The sequence below is a fragment of the Pelecanus crispus genome, chromosome 3 (genome assembly GCF_030463565.1).
Source record: "Pelecanus crispus isolate bPelCri1 chromosome 3, bPelCri1.pri, whole genome shotgun sequence".
NCBI classification, from domain to species: domain Eukaryota; kingdom Metazoa; phylum Chordata; class Aves; order Pelecaniformes; family Pelecanidae; genus Pelecanus; species Pelecanus crispus.
The window spans coordinates 51,993,007-52,018,577 of NC_134645.1; the positions used below are offsets into that span (position 1 = coordinate 51,993,007).

A 25,571-nucleotide genomic window follows, 5' to 3' on the forward strand; every position below is an offset into this window, starting at 1 on the left:
TCAAAAGTGCCTCATCTTCACTGAGAACTTAATTACTTCCATAGAACAACTAATACTCACACAGCATTATCAAAATAGAACTACAGTGACAACTCCAGAGAAATTTTTAATCTGTCATTATAGGAATGAGTAATAAGACAAAGAGAAGTTTCAACAAACTGGCTGGTAAACCAGTAACACATTTCAGCTAGTGATTTATTTCCTTTTCTTCAGAACAGAAAGGTAGTGATCCCTTTCAGCACAAAGGAACGAACAGGATTCTCAGTCTTCCCTCCAATGGGAGAGAAAGCAGCACAAGAGATGAGAATCGATATGGATTAGTGCAAGATTGCTTACAGCATTTTGGAAATTTGCTTTAAGAGAGAAATTAATATGAAGCAGGAAGAGGAAAGACTTCTTTAAAAAATGTTAATTTAGTTTTATCTTTAAATTAGTTCTCTAGGAACAGATGGAGCAAGTCAATTATTTTAGCTACCTTAATAGTTTCCTTCAACTAATGTACCATTTTCTGCCTTCCCTAAGCACACACAAAAAAAATACTCTGTAATTAAGCTTTACAAATTGGAAATTTAAGTTAAAATAACTGTGTTTCTGATAGGATAGCAGCTAGCCAACCTGCTTTGTTACTGGATCCATTTTAAGTATATATTGTCTTTGTGCTACTGCTTTTATAGAAAAGTCCCCTCTGTGGTGATGAAATTCTCTGAGCTAAACCAGTCTGAAAGTCTAGTTAGGGTATGTCTAGCAAGACCAATACTGATTAGGGATTGCCTCCTCTCTAAGTATAGTGTAATATTACACTTTAAAATTGCATTAAAACCAATAATACATTCTCCAGATATTTCTGTATTCTCCTAGATTAATTGTCTATGATAAACTCCATTTTAAAAAAAAAAAAAGAAAAAAACACAAACCAAAAAACTCTGTCCTTGTGTGGTTGTTTTAGCCAGCATACTACCTACATACAAATTTTGTAAGGCATGTTAAAAATTAGGAATCAGGTAAGTGTCTGCATTTCATTAACACCAGTTATACATCACTATTCTCATTTCCAACCAAACACATTTTTAAGAACTCCTGAAGGATATCCAAGGCAAAAAATGATCTTTTTTTCTTTTTTATGATATGCTTGCTCATGCTAATTGAAGTCAGTTATTTAACAAGGATGTATGACCATAATCCTTAACTAAATAGTCATCATCTTTTATTTCACAGAATCACATTTCAATCAGAACAACCATACCCAATAAGTAATTGGAGTTATGCTCTCAGATTTCAATTTGGTTTTTTCCCCCCTAGAGACGAAAAAATAACACAGCCAAGTTCTAATCTTTGGTCTTCAACACACTCAGTGAGCGACTGGAAGAAAGTCTCGTTTGCCTTATTATTCACCTTTGAACAGCAGTGATGAACACACACAAAAAGAACAGACAAGGACACTTAGTACAGAGGTGGACTAGCTGTACAGTAACAAGCACCCGGAACTGCTCAGTGAAGATTTTTTGTTTTTTCAAACTAACATAGCAGTTACTTCACTCCATGATTACTGTCCTTACAGTTCACAATATGAGACCGGGGTATCCCAGAGGAAGCCTAAAGATTCACAAAATACATCCACAAAGGCAAAGAATTCAGTTTACCTGAGCAACTCATTGCCTGGCATTTCCTAATTTGATAGCCTGACTTTGCTAATTTGTTAATCTTAACACAGTGAATATATGTGAGAAAGAAGACGTGATAGAAATGCTGTATTTAGATAATAACTCTCAATGTAGTTACACAACATGTACTATACACACATAAGATATACACAGAAATAAAATAGCAATTTCAATGCTGGTGACAAAAAAGATCTCTGCGGTCGTAGCTATCACAAATCTAAGTGTAATTTGGATGCCTCTCTGGAAAACACTTTCTGCACACAGGTACCAAGGTGAAAAAAACCCCTGACTATAGTAAAACTAGTATGAGTATTGTGTTCAGAAGGAATTTAAAAAGTTTAAAAAAACAAACTAAAGCCAATATGCAGCTCACAGATGGCTCTATTTTTGAAATATACAACTATAGCACAAGACAATCCTCTTTATAAGAAGTGCTCTTGCTGAAAGGCAGAAATACATTAATTTAATAATCTTCATACACATACAAATGCACAGCTAGAACTCAAGAAATATTAACAGTAGAAGCCTCAAGAACTTCTGACAGGCTATAAAAAGTTCACAAAGAAGTTCTGTTGCTCTTTTACAAGAGGAAAATTACAGTTAAAACACTAGTAATGCAACAAGGAAGAGTTAAGTCTTCAGCAACCTTAATAAAACCAGCTCTGAAAAAAGACACTCAAAATGCCCAGGTACTCTAACAAGACAGTGCAGAGTAGAACCGAGTTGTATTCTACTGTAACGTCACTGAAAGCATTTAAAAGATGTCCCTGCTACAAAACACAAGAACATCAGGAATTCAGCTCAGGCAGAAGCACAATTTTCTGCCCTTTTTTTTCTTTTTTCTACCACTCACATCTCTGAACTCTGTTTTACATAGAATAATAAATCCACCTGAAGGTACTAAAAGCTTCACAACCTGAATCACTGCACTTTTTTACCCTGCAGCACATTTGCCTTACCTTCCTTCCATTTATCATAGCAGTTCATCTAAATTTAAAAGCTGATTTATGTAGACAGCAATACAATCTTGTATTTTTCTTAAGATTTGCAAAAAAGTATTTTCACAGAATCACAGAATTGCTGAGGTGCGAAAGGACCTCTGGTGATCATCTGGTCCAACTTCCTTGCTCAAAACAGGGTCAACTAGAGCAAGTTGCTCACAACCTTGTCCAGTCAGGTTTTGAGTATCTTCAAGGATGGAGACACTACACCCTCTGTGGGCAATCTGCTCCAGTGTTCAACCACTCTCACAGTAAAGAAGTTCCTCCCATCAGGTATTTACACACATTGATAAGATCTGCCTTGAGCCTTCTCTTATCAAGGCTATGTAATTCCAACTCTAGGTACCCAGTCATGCTTTTCATAAATATGTTCTTTTTATCAGAACTGACCAAGACGCTGGACTCCAGAGAAAAAAAAAAATCGCACAGAAGCCTAAACTGAAAGGGACCTCTAGAGATCATGTGCTCCAACCTTCTGTTGAAAGCAGGGCTTTATCCAGGGTTATCCAGAGCCTTGCCAAGCAGAATCTTGCAAATTTCCAGTGAGGAAGATTCTACCAGTTCTCTGGGCAACATATCCTAATGTTCACTTGGTCTCACAGTGAAGATTCCTCCCCCCTCCAACTCCCTACAGCCAGACAATTTTCCCCCCAAAGCAACTTCTGCTCATTGCCTCTTCACCTGTCAACCAGCATCCTTGTGATGACAGCACCTCCATCTTCTCTATAATTACCCTTTTAGGTATTGGAAGATTGGGGTTAGATCCACCCTGAGCCACCTTCTCTCTAGACTGAAAAACACCCAATCCCTTCAATCTTTCTTCATACGTCAAGTTCTTTAATCCTCTAATCATCTTGGTGGAGATGTCTCTTCACAGCACTGTTGCCAGTTTTTCAATCTTTCTCTTGAACTGGGGGCACCAAAACTGGACACAGTATTCCAGGTGTGGCCTAACAAGAGCCAAAGAAAGTGGGATAATCACATCCCTTGATCTGCTGGCTGTGCCCTTGCTGATGCAGCCCAGGACATAGTTTGCCTTCACTGCTGCAAGGATACACTGCTGACTCAAGTTTGGCTTGCTGTACACCAGGACACCAGGTTCTTTTCAACAAAGCTACAATCCAAATGGTCAGACTTCAGCCTACATTGTTCTTGGCATCTTCTGTCTCATGTCCAGGACTTCATATTTACTTTTGTTAAACTTCATGCAATTCTTGTTGCATAGGTGTCTCTCAACAGTGGCTCTTCTTTGTAGCTTATTTGCTGTCCTCCAAGTCTGGTACTACCCACAAACTTGGTGACAATGTATTCAATCCCATCACCCAGATTGTTTGTACAATTACTGTTAAGTATCAGATCCAGTACTGACCTTGAGAAACTTAACTCTCAACCAGCTGCCAAGTTCAACTTTGAGCCATTAATCATCACCCTTTCAGCCTGGCAGTTTAGCTCGTTTTCCACTCATCTTGTGGTCCACTGATCCAGACCATATCTTATCAACAAGGATGTTCTGGGAGATTGTGACAATGCCTTGCTAGAATCAGGTAGATGATATGATGTCCAGAGCTCCCCGCTCATTAACTATGCAAGCTGTTTCATCATGGAAGCCAGTCAGATTGGTCAAGCATGATTTATCCTTAGTAAATCCATGCTGTTTTTTCTTAACCACTTTCTTGTCCTTTGTGTGCCTTGAAATAGCTTCTACAAGGACTTGTTCTACCATTTTCCCAGGGCCTGAATTAATGCTGACTGGTCTCTATTTTCTGGATCTTCCACTTTGTCTTTTCTGTAGATGGGTGTAATATTTGCCCTTTTCCAGTCATTCAGTACCTCCGATCTCCACAACCTTTCAAAGATAAGACAATGGCTTTGCAATGATGTCAGCCAACTCCCAGCATCTTTGGATGCATCTCATCAGGTCTTCTCTATGATGGAAAATAGCCAATTTTTGAAGCAATGCTAATATTAAAAGGCATTGTCTAAAAAGGAGTTGAGTCCTTTTGGATGGGCGCAATCTGAATTTGAACAAGGTATTATAAATACATGGAGACTGAACAGCAAGAAAATGACATATGATTTGAAGTCAGTGTTTTCCACTATGGCTTTGGAAACAAACTGAATATTCAGGGCATGAAAAGTGTCATTCTGTACCTGAAAAAAGGGCCTATCAGTGAAATGGGATAGCATTTATCTACCTAATAACAGCCACTATAACATAAAAGCAAAAAATCAAGAAAAAGGTGTTATATGTACTTATAAATTACATAACCTTACAAGACAAGCATTCAGAGGTAGCTAAAATTCTTGCTCACAAGACTTGCCAACAACACTACTGTAGAAATAGGAATGGCCTGGTTATTTCCCTCTCCAGAATAAATCACATCATCTTACCACTGACAAATGAAAATTTCAAATAATTGTACTTTTGTTGTTAAAGGCGTTTCATACGACATGCCTAATGGCAAATCAACAATGGTGTGACATGACTATCAGCTTGGCTTTACAAAAAGGGAACTACAAATAACAGAATATTGAAGCAAAGAAGTTTGGGGGTTTTTTTTAATATTCTGAAGTTTTTTTGTTTTGGTTGTTAATCCTGGGTTTTATTTGGCATGAGATCTCAAAGGAAATCTCATTTTCCAAAGGGAAAATATTTACAGTTTAGAATATTTTAACACACTGCTTGATCTATCAGAAGAATGTATCCAGTATTTTCCATTATGAGAAGTAATGGATTACACATTTCCTACCTGCTTTCCTGTCTGCGGTAATCTTGCTGCTGTTCTATCCTAATCATCGGCTTCACCATTCCTCGTTCGGCTGTGCTGGATGCTGATGATGTCCTGTCACCATCAAGCCTGCCAGTGCTCTAATTCAAAACAGCGGGACAGAATGCTTAGCACGCAAACATTGGATTAGCCAGTATTTGTGCCTGGCACTATTAAAATGAAGGGTCAATTTGAGGCTTGAAAAGAGATGGGAAAACAGAAGAGTACAGCACAGAACCCAGCAGTTCAGCAGGTGTTTTCACCACAATGAAGCATCAAAGAGCACACTTGCAATTCAAAAGACAACAATGGCCAGCTAGGAGCAGCTATTTGTTAATGCATTGCAAGAACACATAATGAAAATTTCAAACATCTTTGTTTAAAAGTTGCATAGTTATCAACACAAAGTAAGAATGAATTATTAATGAAAACTTTAGCTAAGAAACAAAGTTAAACATATTAACAGATTTAAAACTGGCTATGCTCCCCTACTCTGCTTCTGCAAGAGCTCCAAGTGCTTACATTATTGATCCATGCCATAATTTGTCCCATTCTTAAGGAAAGTCTGATCTGCTAGACAGTACATAATTTTCCAAGACGAGAAGTGGCAATTCAAACTATGCAATTTTTTATGTACAATTTCGTTTGTTTTCTTTCAGCGTTACAACCTCCTTAATAGGAAGCTTTTAATTTATGATTTCCAATTACACCAAACCTTATCAGGAAAGGGAAAAACATGCTGCTTTAAGCAGAAAAATATGTAGCAATTATTTTTCAGTATACACAGTTGAAAACAAAACATCAGTAAAATATGAAGTGTTTCCACATTTCCTACGAAATTTCTAGGACTAAATAATTTGCTTTGACACAAGAAAACCTACCAAAAAGTGCATCCCAAAACAAGAGTTTGAACAAAATAGTTTTTTCAGTACTGACATGCCAATCCATGAATCACTTTTCATCACCAGGTCTCAGAGAACTTTCATTAAAGTTATTGCTACCCCTTTTCCAAATAGGAAAGCAAACTCGTAAGAGCAACTGTTAGAAAACAAGTGATTCACCAGTGATTTAACAAGATGTCATGCACATTCTCAAACAATACAACTCAAAAAAAAAAAAAAATTACAATTTCTCAAGCTTCCCTAGGTCCACTAAAAGTATTTTTCTAATGAGTCTGAACAGCATATAAGGTATGCTATAATAATGTCAGAAACTCAAATTCTGAACAATTTTGAAGCATTTTAATAGTTTACAAAGTTTCTTTTTTTTTGTCCTTCCAAAATGTCACTAAATAACTTCCTATCAAAGGTAAAGAATGCATCCAAGAGAAAAGAAAGTATTGTCACAAACAAAGCTACAAAGAAAGGAGAAAAAAATGAATCAGAAGTCTGTGACAAGAAAAAAAAAAAACTAACAAATATATTCCAACGTTATCAGAGTATTATTCATATCTACACTGCCACATCAATATCACTAAATTTCTTTACAACTATTTCAATTTTATAATAGTAGTAATAAAACATAAAAGGAAATGCATTTCTGGGAGGACTAGTGCATTTCATGCTGCTGAAATAATTCATTCTCTCATTTCATCTGAGGCATGTGATCATAGCACCAAGAAAAGCATTAACCATTGTGTCATTTCACTCTACTAGTTCGCTCTTGGAAAATGCAACTCGGGCACAGAATTTAACAGAAAGACAGCGGAGAAAGAAAGCAAGAAAAAATTATCACCTCATAAAATGTTTATAACTATGACTGCAGAGACTGTTTAGCCAATGTGTGTACAGGATCTCTATTGAAGTCAAAAGTCACATCCATTAAATGTTAAAAGCCTAGTTAAACTAAAATTGAACACCCTTTCACATTTTATATAAAACATTTATTTACCCTATCACAGATGACAAGTCATATGCTACCTAGATAATGATGCATCATTTCTAATATGAACCTCTACCTGCATGTAATCTCCCTTCAATACGTCAGTTTGGAAAGAAACTACTCCAGGCTTGAAGAATTTCCCTTTCCAAAAAAAAAGTTATTATTTCTGGCATGGAATGCATGCCAAATGCTAATACAAACTTAAACGGAACAGGTTTGGTTTTCTTTTTGGAGGGGTGAGGGGAGGGAAAGGATGATACCTAAGCCCACCCACAACAGGAAATGGCTGGGGAGAACGATGAACTGGCCGCCCTTCAAATACTACTGATGTTCTAACAGACCTAACTTGCACATGATCTTTTATTATTTATTGCTAATTTAGTCATAATATAATACCTTGCTTGCTGTTAATGCTGTTCCACTGTGAACATCTCCCTCCAGATCAAATGTGGTTTCCTGAACAGCTCTAAAACCAAGATAACACTTCAGGTACTTTTTAGAAATTACATTGTTAAACATTTAACAAACAAGGAACAGAGCAGCTAAAATTAGTAAATTAAAATTCAAGAGGTATACCATGAGTCCAGTTAATACTCACTTTTTAAAACAGTTATAAATCCTTTATATACAAACACCACAAATATTTATACAGATAATTTCCTTTGGAAAAACAGATTCTTAGTTACATTTTTTCCCAGTCAAGTGAGAAAATATAAATTCCCATAAACATAAATAATATAAATATAAAAACACATAAAAATATGTTCAAGGTATTGTGTTCACTATAGCAGACTTGCTATAACTTTTTGCTCAGCTCTTCAGTACTAGATGTACAACAATCTCAATAATGTAAATAATTCATAAATTATAGTAATGCATTTCATTATCTGCTTATTCTAAAAATTTAAAAAAATTCATGATTGTTCAAGCTGCAACAGCCCTTTACCAGAGATTTCGCTGTCCAGGTAAAGCTCTGCAGTAGTACAGTGCTTTACAGTTGATTATGTAAACCTGTGAGAGCGTTTGTTTATTGATCTGCAGGCTAGACGCAGAATGAACTCAAGATTTAAGCAGAAATATTACATCACAGCTAAATGGCTGGAGGTCTTCCTGCAGACATGTCCTACAACAAGCACACAGTGTACTTCCACATTAAAATAAAGTGGAGAAAAAAATAGTAATGGTTAAAGTATACATCTATATTAACTCCAGAGATTAGCCAGAAGAGCCTCTTTTCCTAGGGATGGATCTTTCTCTCATTGATCTCCAAGCCAATTTGTTTCTTTTCTAAACCACAGTATATTACAACAGCAGCCTCATTTGGACCCAGCGAGGATGGAAGATTATTTTTTTTCCATTCTATACAGTCTGATTTTAAGATTGATTCTCCTGAATATTTCTATAGCCACTGAACAGAATACGTGAGCCCCTAAAAGTCACTAAATCTATAATCAGTATTTTTATTATGCACTTATCAAAAATATGAATACAGAGAAACAACAGGATAGACTTCTGGCCTGTTAGTCCTTGCAACACAGAAGCTAGAAGATAAGTAATCACACTGTAAAAAGTGGTTGCTATATTGAGACATTTAGTTCCCTATCTTGACAGTCTCATTTTGTGACTACCCTACCTAATTTCTAAATACTTCTAGTGGAATTTTAAAAGTTACTATCTGAGAAAAAAAAAAAAAAAAAAAACAGGCTCTCTGAAAACATTCGGTGAATTCTTTACTTTTCCTGGAGTTTTGATGAACTTTGAAATACATTAACATAAGGCATTCCACTGTTTTTAACACAGAAGTGAAGAACATGAATGCTTGTCTGAATACTTCATAATGAAAAAGACACTTGCTAATCCTAAAAAACATCACAAGGTGGAGCTCAAGTATTAAAATAGTTATTATATATTTAACACTTAAAAGCAGCTACTCGGAACTCATTTAAAGGTATACTCTAGTCTCAGGCCATTTATAATGCTCTCATACTCTATTTTTTCCATGGCTCCCCTCTTCACCTCACTGGGACAAAAGTAAATTTTACTCACCCAGTTTTGTGTCTTGGACCTTTGACCATGAGACTTGCATCAACAGGCCTTTTAGGAATAATATGGTCCTGAGTGGGATCCACAAACTTAAATACATGAGATGACCCAAACTGAACCTTCATTCCACTTTGCAGCATAGTGGTTTCTGAAATACGCTGACCTTCCACGTAGGTTTCAGCATCAATGCTTCTGGGGGTTACAGTAACAACTCCATCCATATTAGTGAGGTCACAATGATGAGGCTGAATTCCTGGACCAAATAACTGGAAACAGAATTAATTAACATGGAGTAAACAAAATTATATAGCAGCAGAAATTAGAAAGACTGAGCTGCGGCTTACCCTATCTATAGACCAGTAACTTAACTTTGCTTGCTTATGAATTTAACACAAGATGAGGGGGACTAAAATCAGTTGAGTTTCACTTCAATTTTCCTTGCAACAGAGATAATAAAACACACATTTAAATAAAATGTGCAGCAGAAATCCCTTAATTAATTTTTTTTCACTTTTTTGGTCATATGAGCAAATTTAGACCTGTTTCCTTCCACTTGCTGTTTTGATGTGAAATCTCACAATGCAAGTATTTACAAGTCAACTAACTGCACTGATGTGGACCCAGGGTGCTATAAGAGACTCCCTGGCATGAACTTCACACAACTATTCTTGTTTTATACATTCAAGAAATCCTACCTCACTCAGAGGGGTTGACACTAGGACTTGAAAGCCTTTAAGCAGTTACAGTAACACCGATATGTACCATTTGATCCAGTAATAAAAAAAGAATACCCCATTTTAAATAATGAAACCCTTACTTTCCTCTTAAAGCAAGAGAGAGGAAACAAAATAAATCAGAGAGTTATGACCATTAACATGAAACTGCAACAACATTTTATCCTTCTAGCTTTGAAGGGTATTCACAGAATATTTTACTAGTTTCCACAACTACACAGAACTGACCAGAGATCAGATCAGTTCTGTCATCTGAGTCTGCTTTTTTTCCATACCTGAATGGAATTGTCATCAAATTTTTCGGTTCCAACTTCAGTGACACTTAATTGTAGACGATAGAGCTTTGGCTTATCTCTGGAGTCAGAACCATCTGTACAGCAAGTGACAAATATTAATTTGCAAGTTATTGAAGTTGAAATACTCACACAATATTTCTACATTATTGCAAATGAGTTCAGAGTAGCAATGTTCACCAAAAAAAATAACCAAGTGACATTCTTTCAAGATGTGTTGGGAACTTAGTTGTTCATCATAGTGTAAAAACATTGGAAGTAGACAGAGCCCACTCAGAATGGCTGTTTTCTACAAGTGCAAAGAACAAAGTAATCAAGAACTGCTATTCTAAACATACTTTGAAATCCTTTCTCTATTTCCTTAGTAGTTTAAGCAATACAATTTTTGTTAATCTCTAAGATGGGTATACCAATACGAGTTTAAAAGATTCACAAAATAAGATGATCTGCAGATCTCTATAATAGCATTTATTCATCTTACTAGAAGTACAGATTATCAACAATATCTACTGTCAGGTGGCCAACATGCCAAACTGTTTCCTATTCATCAGATACTGAAATAGGGCGATATTAAAAGAGAATCTTACAAAATGTTTACCCATGACAGCTTTAGTCTTGATATACAGGACTGTAGCACTTCTGGCCTTATCTTTATAGTCCCACTGACCTATATTTTCATCTTGCAGAAAGCAAGGTCAAAGATAAACTTCATCTTCCTCCTCCTCCCCCAAGAAGAACGTATTATCCGAACAGAACAAAATTTCAAAAGATACACTGGATGCAGCGCATAATTTAGCTGCTTCCTTCACAGGCTAACACAGGTGGGTTTTGGCATACATATAAATCCTTCTTGCTTCCCAGAAAATACTACAACTTTAAATGCTATCAGATACTAAACTAATACTGTCACTTCTGACTTCTCCCTAATTTCTCCTCTAAAGGGAAGATGCAAAAAAGGGAGGCTGCAAAACAAAGAATGTCTTACCTACGGATATCAACAATGATTTCAAGTCATCCCCAAAAAGCACTAGAGAATATTATTAAAGCCACGGCACATACAGTGATACTGTCTTCAGTAGGATACTAATTATCTTCAAATTTTAAATGAAGGCAAATATAAACAGAACTTCCATAAATCTAACTGTAAACTCCCAGCATTACTACCAGGATCTGTTTATTAAAATCAGAATGCAAGCCATTTAACCATAAAATGTCACTTAGTCTATGAAATCCTCTTTCAATCCTTCAATAAACAGTACTTAAAGGAATTACAAGTCAACAGCACAGAGAAAACTTAACAGTTAAGAACCACACACTGACTAAAAGCGGAAGATACAAAGAAAGGAGGGCAACAGTACAAAAGAACAGAAAACACAAAGTGAATGGAGGGGGGAAGAAGCTGGATTATCAATGAAAAAAGATACTAACAGAGTTTTAGATTATTTCGACATGGGGGAAAGTATAATGGGTGCTCCTAGTAGTAAGCTTCTCCTGGGGGTGTTGTGATGTTATTGGGACATAAAGACATCAGGCAGAGACAGTCCATAGACTAGTACTATAAACACCAAAGTTAAATGCTGATACTATAGAAATACCCAGTTACTGAACATATTTAGAATCACTACTGTAATAGTAGTATGTCATCCATCACAAAAGAAGTATTAAACATAGCACTCAGTCCTCTAAACATTTTTCAGGTACAGGGATAAGCCTTCTATTAAATCCCAATATTTGAATCTATAGAGACATACATCTAGTATCACTGTACACTAAAAAAGGTAATGCTAATACAGTATCTTCAGCAATTTAAATTGTGTGCAGTTTTTAATACTTAACAATGCTAATCAGAAATTATATGGCTGCATCTTCAATGTCACCAAATGCAGACATGTAATACGCTACTGAATACATTTGGCTGCTTACCCCCAATTCTCTGAATATTTACTATGTCTCCCCATAACTTACACATCATAACTTGGAGTAGCTCCTTCATTTATTTATTTATGAATACAAAAGTCAAACATTTCCTCTTCCTACCCACATCCTCGTTTGGTAAAACTGACACCCAAAAGATACAAGATTCAGTTTGGAGGCAAGGACCCTTATGCAACATGCAAAAATACTGGAATTTCAAAATTCAGTGGCACAGAAGTCAGGGCTAGTTATCTAGGGCTTTTGTTCTTAATTTCTTATGACACTTTTTTCTAAGCCCTTTGTATACAGATTAGAGGATAGGCATTACAGTCTACTGATTTCACCCCTTTACTAAATGTACTTCCCCCCCACCCCATACTTTTCCATTTTTGATATCTTAGGGGGGAAAAAAAAACCCACAACTTTAAAATATTCCTACATATTTCTGAAATATTCTGTAAAATACATGATAAAATATTACAGTTTTCAAGTGTTTAAGATAACATCTAGATCTCATTCCTGAGTTCAACACTTGTGATTAATCAATACCAAGCTCCTGCTAATAAACGTTTACCTCACGCCACCGTATATCCTCAATACAAACGCATGTCATGTAAAATGTGCTTTCACGTAAGACATATATTTTAGTGTCACAATGTTTCTGCTGAGGCAGACTTAGGTTTTGTTTCTCTGGAGTGTCCAATGTAACAACAAAAATATTACGTTAAAACCACAGCACTGGATAGAAACACTTTTTCTTCTTCCCAGGAAAAGGAGAAAAATTCAAGGAGTTACTGAAAGTTATTCAGAGCACACATGTAATCATCCATCAGTAAAAACTAATTTCTACAGTAAAAGGCATCTTAATCTTGAAGAGAATTACTACAAATCCTAAAAAGGATGAAAGGCCTTTTTGTTCTAGGGGAGGGATGCAGGAGGGAAGGAAGGTTGCATTATACTACAGTGTAAAGTCTTGTATTTCCTGTTTTTCAACAGCTGGAAGCTCGCCTAAATGCTGCTTGGAATGCATTCATCATAACTCACTGCAGCAGGATACAGATTCTGCCATACCTATGACAAAGTCCCTGCTCCCCAAACGACGACAGTCCAAGAAGGCTGTTCTTAGCCCCTAAGGACCAAATTTGAATGACTTCTGATGGTTCAGAAAGGTGATACGTATAATCCATATGACTTAAGGTCCAGAACTGAGGGGGGAATAATATATCTGGGGTTTTTATCTGACACAGTAACAACTTTCTTTTAATTCAGAAATCTGAAAGGTCAAAGTTCTCAGAAAGGTGGGCATTAATAAACAATACAGAAAAAGCATCAACAGGCATGTGGAAAATATATGAATTCTATACAAACTTGTTCATTTTATATGCATGCATAAGTAAACATGTGGCATGGAAGAAAGATGGCCTGTATTCTATTTATGGCACCCATGATTGAATAACATTAGCAGAGCTAAACAGGTGCAGAAAACATCTAGTTTTGGGTTTTTTTTTAAGATTAGAAAATTGAATTAGAACATGCCTCCGAGACATCCCTCCAAGCCACAAGCTGAAGAACAACTATGATTCAAGCGACCAAGTTAGCCACTATTGCATACATTAAACTTAATTATCTACCTGACAAAGCTTTTCCCAGTGACATCATGTGAGGGTTCAAATAAACTTGGTATGGTTTGCATTTGAAATAAGTTTCACACGTTATCTTCCCCCATGACAGAAGTACACATACAAGATGCATATACATCTGTGTATACTGCCTATTGCAGATTGAAAACTTGTATTTCAAGAGGTAACCCTCAATCAGAAAGCAGACCTTATCACCAAAGACCAGGCAGGAAACAGTGATTTAGAAAAAAGGGTTTTTCAAAAACACTAAAGCATGTAAATGTACAGTAAAAACCACTATAAAATACACAGTGTAGAGTAAAAAGATGCACAGTATATTACTATTCACCTATAGTCACTAGTGAAATTGTTTATGTAAAACCTGTAAAAACTGTGGCTTTGTATCACTTTCCATGCTAAGGATACAATACAAAGAGATTTCATGACTGGGTTTATGCAGTTACGAGTCAACATTCACACTTTAAAATAGCACTGTTATTTAAAAAAAAAAAAAAAAAAAAACAAAACCAAACTGTGTAGTGAACAGAAGTGAACAGTCACTGTAAGCACATCAACTCAGTGATTCATAATAAAAATGTACATTTTTCGTCAACAAAAAATGACAAGACAGGCCTCCCTTCAAGGATATGTATTTTAAATGCATTGCTTCACCATTAAAAGGTGAACCCTACAACACTTTGGAGGTGATAATTTCAATTGATTTTGCTAATCCAGTCCTTGAAACAATGCTGGGAAATATTATCAACTTAAAACCAGACTAAACCAAATGATGAAGATCAGATTATAGAAAACAACTAAGCCCAAAATTGAACAAAAAAGTCCACACAAAGGACTGCACCTACTGACTTAAAAATTAGTTAAATCCACATTTGAAAAGCAGCAGATTTCCTGCACAAGTTCCCAAGTGCTAAGAGTTTAGACAATAAAAAGTTTAAGAGATTGGTTGGGCAGATTTGAAATATCATGTTGAATTCAGGAGATTATTCTGCTATTAAATTTCAGAGAAGATGTGCACTTCCAGCAGAAAGAGCCAATAGTAAACATTTTTGGTAAAGGAAGATGCAGTGAGGAATGTGACAGACAACAAAGCTCCTTCAAACCAACATGCAAAAGGAGTTACCACATACCATACTGCAATTCTGTTCTCAGAAAGAAGGCTGGCTGGGGAAACCGCCCTGGCCAAGGCTTTCAAGCTTCTGCAACCTCCTGTAGTTAATTCTTCTTTCCCAGTTGTTATACCTGCATGTTCTCTGCATCTCCCATTGCTGTCAATTCTACAGCTCAGGGTTGGGTTTTTGTAATGAGTCAGGGGAGAAAAGCCACAAGGTTTTGCCTTTTTTTTTTTAAAAAAAAATGCTTTATAATTTTTATTTCAGGCTTGCAGGATAAGTCTCAGAGCATCACATCCTAAAAAATGGCTTTTTGGTTTTTTTCCTCAGCCTTTACATATTATGACTGAACAACTGAAGTTAATAACATCCCTGAACTCATCAGCAGCCATATTCACAGATAACATAGACAGTATCAGCTATTCAAAGTGCTGCCATATCTCACTTTAGTCTATCCAGTCTATTTCTCTCAGATTCATCTCAGTTTACTGGTTCATTTATATGACTTGGAAAACAGAGACAATTGCTGACTGCCACATTTACAGCCACAAGCTACTGAAGTGCACCCTCTACCATACCATGCAGAATCTGATCTTCAGCCTATAAAACAGTCATACAACCAGCAACGTCAGCAGCTGTGGAGAAGCGGAAAAATGGGACATACTTCCAGTAGCAAACGTACTGAATCTGTGCAATTGCACAGGGCATGAAATGAAGTCTGCCAGGTTCTTCTGCAAGAATATAAACACCCAATGTTTTGACAGAAGGACACTTCTACAGGAGTTACTTCTATAATAAACAGAAGTATTCTGAAATGCATTGTTCCAAAGGGACAGACTGGACTCCAGAGTACTAAGACTCTTTTTCACACTCCGAGATAAAGATTTAATTTTTTTTTTTTAAAAACTAATTTTTTTTCCAATGAGATGCAACCAAATTTCAAGCTTTCTACTCAATAGTCAGGTGTTCCTGCAGAGCTCGTCTATGCTTATTAGTTCAACACACTTTATGGAACTTTTCTGTTCTCTGGAATAATGATGTTTATGAAATGGAAGTCTGAACTCAAAGAGTTGAGCACTGGAGGCTAAGTTTGAACAGAGTTCTTTAAACCCCAGTATTATACTCCGCCTCCATGAAAGGGTGAGCAACACCAACAAACATATAGTACTTTTATAGCAGTCTAGAAAATAAAATGAGGACACAGATGCTAAAAATCTAAGAAAAGGAAAAGGTATTTTTGTAGACATTTCACAATGAAGAAGAAAGCGGCTTTGTATTCTTGTCTATTTGGCCAAACCAGGACATATCTGCACATTACTCTAAACTCTAAGGAGAATCAAAGATCCGTAACAATTTGTAGGTTAGGTTATCAATTTCAAATGCTACAGATAAAACCAAACAAGACTCTACTGTCTTATGTGGCTAAATCTCTTTGACATACACTGTTAACGTTAAGACACCAGGCAGTAGAAATACCAAAGGATGCTATGGAAGAGCACAGAGCAGGAAGTAAGGTCACTTTACCAGTGGTCCAAACACTATTTCACATAAAATCATCACTGATTTCATCCACTGTATCGATGCGGTCAAACATTGAAAAGCACAATGAAGTTCCATGCCATTTACCCAATTCACTTTTTAACTATAAATTCTGCCAGCAGATGGATCAAATAAAAGTTTTTCTTTCTACCACAACACTGCTTGTAAACCACCCTATGAAATTTAGTTGTTAACCTTAGCTGGAAGGTTGAACTCTATTTGATGTTTGTTCACAGATAGCATAATTAAATGGCAGCTGACAAGACAGATAACTACTTCACAGAAGCAGTCCCTTGGAAAAAAGTAAGATAAGCAAGATAGCCTTTCATTTGTCAAAAAGAAACAAAAGATTTACAGCCAGCAATGTTTTTAGTGACTAATGAGAGAACAGTATTAAATACAGTGTTACCTTCATAAGCGTGATAGTTGTAGTAGGCAAAGTGATTCCTTCTCCCTGGGGTTAGAAACACATGCAGAGGACCCAGGTGAAGGCAGCACCAGCAGGACAGATACCATGCAGAACATGCGGAAGAGGGCAGGAAAAGAAAAGACAGGAAAGGGTGAAACTGTAGCCAGACAACACTTACTCAATTTATAAGGATGAAGTGCATTAAACTCTTTCAACTTTAGAAACTGCACAGAATATAAAGACATCAGTACTACAAAGGCTACTGAATGAAACAATCCTTATTGTTTAGAAAAGGGACAACAAGCTGTTAGAAGAAAAACATGAACAATAGGTCAGTCCCACAGGCAACGTGCAAAGGCTTAGTACGCAGCCTTGCCACCTGTGGCATTTCAGATTGTTTTTCCTCTCTCAGTTAATGGATGTCTTGCTCCGCTGCCCAAGCACAATGTTTTAATACTAAAGCAACTAGGCTCCACGAAGAGTTTAGAGCACAAGAAAAGAAATCGAAAGTACTATTAAAAAAACCCCAAATATTAATATGCAAAACAAACCTCAGCATATAGAACATAATAGAAAATATACTTAATATATTCTGTGTACTGCTCATTTCATCTGGCTTTTTAAAAAAAAAAAACAAAACCCAAACCAAACAAAACAAAAAAAACAACAAAACACCAAACCCAAAAAACCACACTATTTGACTAGGAATTTAACCTTCTGTTTGCAGTTCTGGTCAAAGTTTTCAGCACCGATTTCCAACCTGGCTTTCCGAAAGGTAAACAACCAGATTTCAAATTATAAATCACTTGTTTGGATACCTCAGTATACCCAAGTTACACTTAATAGGAGGAATAAGCTGCAAGTAACTAAATCACCAAAAATGAAAGTCCATATCCAAATTTAAAACATGAAGACAACAGAAATTAAGAGTAGAAGTTGTATGTGTTCTGTCAGTTGTTGTGCTATAAACAATCAAACTCCCCATAAAATTAATTGGAAATTACAATGCAGCCCAGAGAGTTGTAATGATGCCAAAATAAACCCCAGCCTTGCTAGTGATTTGAAGGTTCCATATAGGCTGAAAAATGTGTAGCAAGTAAGTTTCATTTAAAAATTCATGTTCTTGTTCTTCTAAAAATGTATGTTTCATGTATGGCACTGTCAAATATCTCTTACTAGGTATGCTACAGTACATTTCCAAATGTAAAACAAACCAGATTTAAGCAGTGCTCTTCTGCTTCCCCCCAAAAATCACAAGATGACATGTTAACTACTTTACTTATTATCAGTTTTAAACCCCAAAATCCAAAGGAAGTTGAAGATTGAATTATTTTTTTGTTTTTGAAAACACTTGAAAGTTCATACTTGAAACCATGCTAACAAAGTCCTAGTCAATCATTTCTCCCCTTTTTTTACTCCAAACATTTGCTACTAAAGTTTTGATATTATAGCAATACGCAGCTCTACCTCTAGATAGCTCCAATCGAGAATCTGACATCAGAAGAACAACTGATGTGGCATTCACTTACACTGCCAGCAGACTTTCTTGTGCTTCCAATGAAAGTCTTATTTTTGAAAAATCTAAATGACTATGTAATAATGCAATTTAAATTATTAGACAACCAGAATTCTTACCTGGGCTTAATTCTACCAGGTATGGTAGTTTCTCAGGAGGCAGGCAAGAGCCATAACCAGACCCGTCAACTCTGTCCTTCCCCTTTAATGGCTTTCCATCAGTTATTTTCTTGGATTTCTTTGGGACATAGTCAGGAGGCCGCCTTTTCAACTGAAAGACTAGTATTCCTAAAACACAATATTATACATCCTTTGAGTCTCACTATCAGTGAACAAGCACACATCCAACATCTATTACTCTGTAAGTGTTCCACAGGATTACTTTCAGCTTACTAAGTTCCTGACATTTCTTTATGTAGTTATTAAGTTAAAACTATTTAAAAGATTAATAGCATACTTCTCTACAGTAGATAATTTAGAAACTTTAAGATAAAATGTAAAACCCTTCTACTGTCTAAAGATGTATTGCTATAAATGGTGCTGAATGAAATAGTAAATAACTCTAAAAGCACCTAGTATTAAAAGTGCCTGAAAACAAAACATTTTCAAATACATGTTCCAATTTCTTACTTTACAGGGGGTCCACACCATGGCTTACAACACCCAAGGTACAAAAATCTCTTACAGTTTTTTAGACATACCTTTATCACTAGGCCACTCCCTGAATATCTGCAGTGGACACTCATCATCATCAAGAATAGTTTCTTTAGCACCTTTATCATCAGAGTGCTGAGCACCAGGAGGCAGCATGACCTAGAAAAGAACCATTATCAGTTTTCAGAGCTGTTAGTGGACAATTAGAACAGAGGATTCAGGGGTGTATCTTCTGATTTTTTTTTTTGTTTTGTTTATAACAAGGGATAAAGCAAAAGAATTCAGTAACTTGAAATGCATTTTGCTTTCCAAGATTTTTTCTAACTCTCTCTCTTGCCTCTTGTTACAGTTAAATCACACTTCCCAGAACACCAGAATGTATTTAAAAAGCAAAGGAAAGCAAGTTACACTTAAAGTAGACAAGACCATCTTCCAGTAAACAAAATTATTCCAACTTCTCAACAGCCAAGCAAAAAAAAAAAAAAAAAAAAAAAAAAAAAAAAAATCCATGGAGGTGATAGTTAAAAAATAAGACTAAGTTTCCTTTATCTCACACACTGGAACCAGCCTTTCATTTGGCTAATGCCATTCCACTAATGCAACATCCAAGTATCTTTAGAATTGGCAAGACAAGCTGGCAAAGAGAATGTTGTGATACCTCCTGTACCTTTGTCTTACCCAACCTTTACCTGGTCTACACAGAGACTAAGGGTACGACTGGAGCATTTCACACAATTGCTGTCTAGCTTCAAGGAAGAACCAAAACCAAGTATACTTTGGGAACAGAACCACAAACTGTTCATACCTTTTACAGCTATATCCTTACAAGGTAGAGGAAGGGGGAAACCTTCATTCATGAGTTCCGACTCTAGAGGAGACACAGCCTGTGATTTCATGCACATTTGCATTACTGGTCCCCACAGCAATCAAGCATGAAAAACAATGACAGGCAGTATTACAGTGCATGAGTACCTTCTAAGTTAAAGATAGGTCTTTCAAAGCTGAATAAAAAAATAAAATAACATACATTTTACTCCCTCATTTGTGATCCTAACAATGTTATTTAAATTCATAGACAGCTCTATTTTAAACAAACTACTCAAAATTATTCCCATCTCTGAACTATGACCCAGGTAACACCTTCTAAAGTAATGCAGCTATTGGCTACTGCACTCTACTGTGGTGCAGCCCTGGAGAGGCTTTCCACTCTTATTTGTCGCCTCCTCTCCACACCCATTTCAGTGTTAACTAAGTTCTCACAGATCCACCTCAAACGTCCTTTCATCTTCTTCCAAGCAGGAAACAAGGACATTTAAGATCAAAAGTATGTAATCGAGTCATTGGCCTTTCCCTAAAATATTTTCTATGCAAAACCCAGCTAAACATAGGACTAATTAAATTATCTTTAATTAGATTTTCAAACAAACAAGATATTACAAAATGACGAAAACATTAAAATGTATAAACTGAACGGAAACAGAAACACATCTACACTCAAATCTTATCTTGCCAAACCACTCTTTTCTATTTTACATCTCAGATTTTAAAATCAATTATACCTACGGGATAATTTTGATTAGCTAATTAAAGTAGCACTGTGTTTCAAGCCTTATTCAACAAGCAACAATTTTTAAATTCCAAAGCCCTCGAGACAGAAGGTAACTAGTTACAACACAAGAACTACAGGCTACAGCATGCATACCAGGAGCTGACCAATACTGGACTGGGGTATAGCAAACCAAAGAAAACCCAAATGCAGTGAAGTTAGAGGACAGATGAGATATAAATACATAGGTGCTACTACTTGACCCTGATATTACTTCTGCCTTGCAAATCAGATGAGCATCTGTATTTGGTGTTGGGCTTAACAGCAGCAATGGTAAACTAGACAACTTAGAGAAGAGGGGTCACAAAACCACTAATCCCCTCCTCCTCTCATCCAGTTACCACTCCTCCCGTCTCTCAGAAGCGTGAGCCGGTAACTCAGACATACCTCACTTAAAAAAAGTGTGTGACCCAACCTGCGGAAAAACACAAAACACCATAGCTGAGCTTACGCAGGCCAGGAGGCTTCTAATAGTGATGAAGCCATTTTAGAAAACATCTCTGTTTTAGGTGAATGCTACCTCAGTGTCACCCACAAAGCTGAAATTCCTACATTTTAGAATTATGGAAAAACATGGGAACAAGTTTATATTATGATTGGGTTTTGGCTCATGGGTAAAGATTTGCTTTCATTTTGAAAAGCAGAAGATGCAGTTAATTATCCTTTCATGAATTTGAATCCATACAGACTGCTGAGATCAGGCACAGACATTTCACTGATTTCTGCAACAGCATAGGAAATGGAGATGGGTAAAACCAGCTTAAGATCACAAGTATTGGAAGCATGTTGTCAGCTGACAACCTATGAACTGAAACAAATTCATAACAGATAATTAGGAAGAATATACTCTGCTTCGTCATAATTGTGTTCATGAGCATATACAAATTATCATAAAGTCATTCCAATCTATCTTTACTCATTTAAAATGCATTGAAACATGTAGAAAATACAAGCTAATAAATTCAAATGAAGTCCACAGCAACTTAGGACTTAAATTCCAAGGCACTGGCTGGGATAAACAAGTAAGAGAAGATAATACTTAAATATTTAAGCCTCCTGTAGTAAGTAATAGCTACAGAGCATATTATCAGATCTATCCTTAGCAAAAGTTTCACACAAAAAAACCCACACTACAACAGGTCCTCAATAAGTTATTTTGTCATTTTAATGTTTTTTAAATAAAAACCCCTCATTATCTACTGTATGTTTTAATATATCTGTTTATTCAAATGAATTAATCCTCAATTTTCCTTACAAGTTGGGAACACAGGCTCTGCACATGCCCCGGGGGTGGGGGGTGGGAAGGGGAGAAAACAATGGCACTTGCTAAAAAATATTTAATGCCTCATGTTGGGTAGACGTGGCACTTGGGGACATGGTTTAGTCGGCATGGTGGTATTGGGTTGATGATTGGAATGATGATCTTAGAGGTCCTTTCCAATCTTAATGATTCCTAGTTTTTACTTTCATTATAAATAATCCAGTCACCAAGCCAGGAAACATGAAATTGCTACTCACCCTTAATTGGTTTAGTGGTGGACTTGGTAGTGTTAAATTAATGGCTGGACTGGATGATATTGAAGGTCTTTTCCAACCTAAACAATTCTATGATTCTATGTCTGTAATGTCTATTTCTTAAAAACAAACAGACAAAAAAAAAAACACAAAGAAAAACCCCAAACTAATCACCATGAACTGCACGTTTTTGCTTGAAATTACAAAGTTATTTATGCCTTATCCTTGAGTAAAAAATAAAAGCATGCTAGAACAAAAGTCTAATCAAGATTCTACTTTTAAGAGTTAACTGGTTTGCTGCATGCCTCAGGTCTTATGCCCTAAGTGAATGTGCAGAGGTAGCTTGGAAGACTGTCTAATTAATTTGACATCTTGAGAGATGTGCAGTGAACCCCGTATTATTCAGGGAAACTCAAACCAAGCAAACGGAAACAAACGAAACATATATTGGAACAAACTTGTATTTACTTGATTAAATTCCAACCAATAAGAAACTGAAGTTATATGTTCCACTGTACACTGTTTTAAAGCCAAGAAAAAGTAAAGAACAGGAACACGTGCAAGACAGATTTGTCTTCCACAGAACACTGTAAAGTGTCAGAAGAACAGGGGCAAAAGCCCACCAGGGGTAAAGAACAGCTGTGAGATTTCAGCGTAAAGGAGTACCAATGGCCATGGCACCTATTTAGCTGTGTATTTTTGAGTTTCCAAAAAAGAAAACAGAGACGAAAGACGCATCAAGCTAAAACTAGGATATTTTAAATGTTTCCAGCAAGGAAATGCAACTTCGTAAAATACTTGGCCAAAACAAGATTTTAAAAGTTAGGTTGAAAATACTCAACTTTTTTAATAAAGGAAGGATTATCATATTTAAAACCCAAGCACTGTATCAGCAGCAGCACTGAGAAAGGCCAAGTAGATTTCAGCCAAATACAATGAATTATGGTGAGCAAAACAGTAAGGTCTTCTACACTTAAATGTATAAAAAAAGATCTGCTATTAGCCAGTGAAGACCACTCACACATGTCAAATGTAAACATAAGCATAGAACTTACATTAGTATAGAAACTCACTTTATCAAGAAGATGTGTTGCTCAGAAAAGACAAAATATTTTCGAGGAGTGCTTTCCAGAAAACTAATTTAAATCAATTTGCTTCACAGCAAAGACTTTGTTAATCTTTCCCAAGATCAAAGCAACATTCCTCAGACTATTTCCTACATTAAACATCCCCACACAACATCAGAGAACAAGGGGAAATGAGAGAGAACACCACCACCTCAACAGTGACTTGCAATAGTTTCCCAGTTAAACGTGCAATCAGTTCAATAAATTCCCTAAGATATAAATATTTCATAATGCATCATAATACCCTCTAACTCTGAACTAAACAGACTGATGCAAAACTGTCTTCCAAATTCAGTCACAATGTCTCTGCTGTAGCTCACAATTCTCTCAAACCAGCAGAAAAATGAGCATGTCAAGTCAGCAGCCTGTTTAATGAGATCAATGACTGAGAATCATGAATTTTATTTATAGAACCCACAAGATGAAGATAATTGTCATAATTAAAACTACACATAGAAAATACTTCACAGCCAAAACTGAGAATCAATTTTTAATATGCTGTGTCATTAAAAAAAAACCCCTATTACTGACTAAATTATACCCCTCTACAACAAAAACCTACATAAAATTTTACTGAAATTAAGTAAAATTAACTTTCACAGTTGGGACCCCAATTACAGGTTAATGAAGACAAGGATAAAATGTCCAGAACTTCATTAAAAATATGTCTAGAACTAAGACAGAACTGTTGAAATAATAAAAACCTAAGATTAGTTCACTGTTACAAAACTACAAAAGCAATACTTATGAATACTTACAAAACTACAAAAGTAATAAGGTTTCCTTATTACTAATTAGAAGAACATTGGAGCAACATGTCAGTTCCCAGCTAATTATACTACTAAAGGCTGTAAGCACAGCAGAAGTAGACACTAAGGTTACTCAAAGATATGATAAAACACAAATCAGAAAGCAACTTTAAGACCAAAGATACATCCACATCCTTTAGAGGAGCGAGAAAGTACAGGGAATAGCAAATAATAAGCTTCCTTACTGTTTTCCAGTGGTACTTTAAGCACTGGAGAAGGGGCAGGGGAAGAGAGCACCATATGAGGAGAAACATATTTACCTTTCTTTCATCATTTTAAGGAACAATAAATCCGAGTTTATTAGACAACTAATAGCAAGAAATGTTATCAAAGATTGGACTCAAACAAGGATCAATTGTTTTCAAGTCTCAGAAGACGATATGGGCAGAAATTTGTAACCTTTAATCAGTACTGCCCATGGGACTTCTTGATAAAGCCATACCTGTAAGAAACAGCATTTCTATACAATTAATTTAGAACTGCTAAAATAATTAAATTCTGAAAATAAGCTTAAGTTTCACTTAAATGTTTAATCTTTTCTGAAGTGTAATGAGCATAAGCTACCACTGAAAGGCATAAGGCAACAGCATATAATATATACCTTTTATAAGGGAGTTTGGACTCACCACTTTTGCCTCCGAGTGGACGCTCTTAGTTTAGGGGAATAGTTTTGTGCACAAACAGCACAAATTTAGGTACCCACAGGATTAACTATTAGTTTATACATCTGCGAACCATAAGCACACTTAATGGAATAAAAACAGAGTGCCAAATACCGAAATGTTACTTTCATTATTAGTATTTATCTGTGCCGCAAGTAATAATTTAGTAAGATTGGAAGATTTAGGTTTTAAAAACAAAAAACCTGACAAATCACTTCAGAATTCCTGAGGCTGTTAAGCTTTAAAAAAAAAAAAAAAAAAAAAAAAAAAAGTTAATCGCAGAACTACTTGAGTCTTTCCATTTAATTTTAAAGATACTGCAAGGAACAAAATCAAATATGAAGCATGAGAAAATTGTGACTTAGTAACTTCACTTACACGAGCGATACAATAATCCTTGGGATTTTCCTTCTCCAGACCGTATTTTTCCAGTGCTTCAATAACTGCAAAGTCTGCAGTATCCGTAGTCGACAGCAGGATTGTCTTGTATGGTATATTTGGTTTTAAACTGTCTGCATAAATTCTCAGTGTCCCACCTTGGAAACAAAATTTAATTAACTATGCTACCAGAGAATAAAAAGACAGACATGCAGCCATTTATTATATTTCTAACAGAACGTAAGAACAAACCCCTTCAGAAATCATTTAGTCAATCCACTAATACAAGAAAAGTTACACAGCATCCCTGAAA

At 36.0% G+C, this 25,571-nt stretch overlaps 1 protein-coding gene across 7 annotated transcripts in view; it reads right to left on the reverse strand.

The window, feature by feature from the left end:
* AFDN (afadin, adherens junction formation factor) overlaps positions 1–25,571 on the reverse strand; it is a 133,709-nt gene that overhangs the window by 62,810 nt on the left and 45,328 nt on the right. For 4 of the 7 annotated variants that reach the window (XM_075707117.1, XM_075707116.1, XM_075707115.1 and 1 more), the window contains 8 exons: positions 25,259–25,416; positions 19,209–19,320; positions 18,628–18,795; positions 16,993–17,037; positions 10,364–10,458; positions 9,358–9,620; positions 7,708–7,777; positions 5,413–5,531 (listed from right to left, as the gene is read on the reverse strand). In XM_075707117.1, coding sequence (XP_075563232.1) covers positions 5,413–5,531; positions 7,708–7,777; positions 9,358–9,620; positions 10,364–10,458; positions 16,993–17,037; positions 18,628–18,795; positions 19,209–19,320; positions 25,259–25,416 — 1,030 coding nt within the window. The remainder of the gene's footprint in view (positions 1–5,412; positions 5,532–7,707; positions 7,778–9,357; positions 9,621–10,363; positions 10,459–16,992; positions 17,038–18,627; positions 18,796–19,208; positions 19,321–25,258; positions 25,417–25,571) is intronic. The other 3 variants (XM_075707120.1, XM_075707119.1, XM_075707118.1) reach the window with 1 other exon arrangement.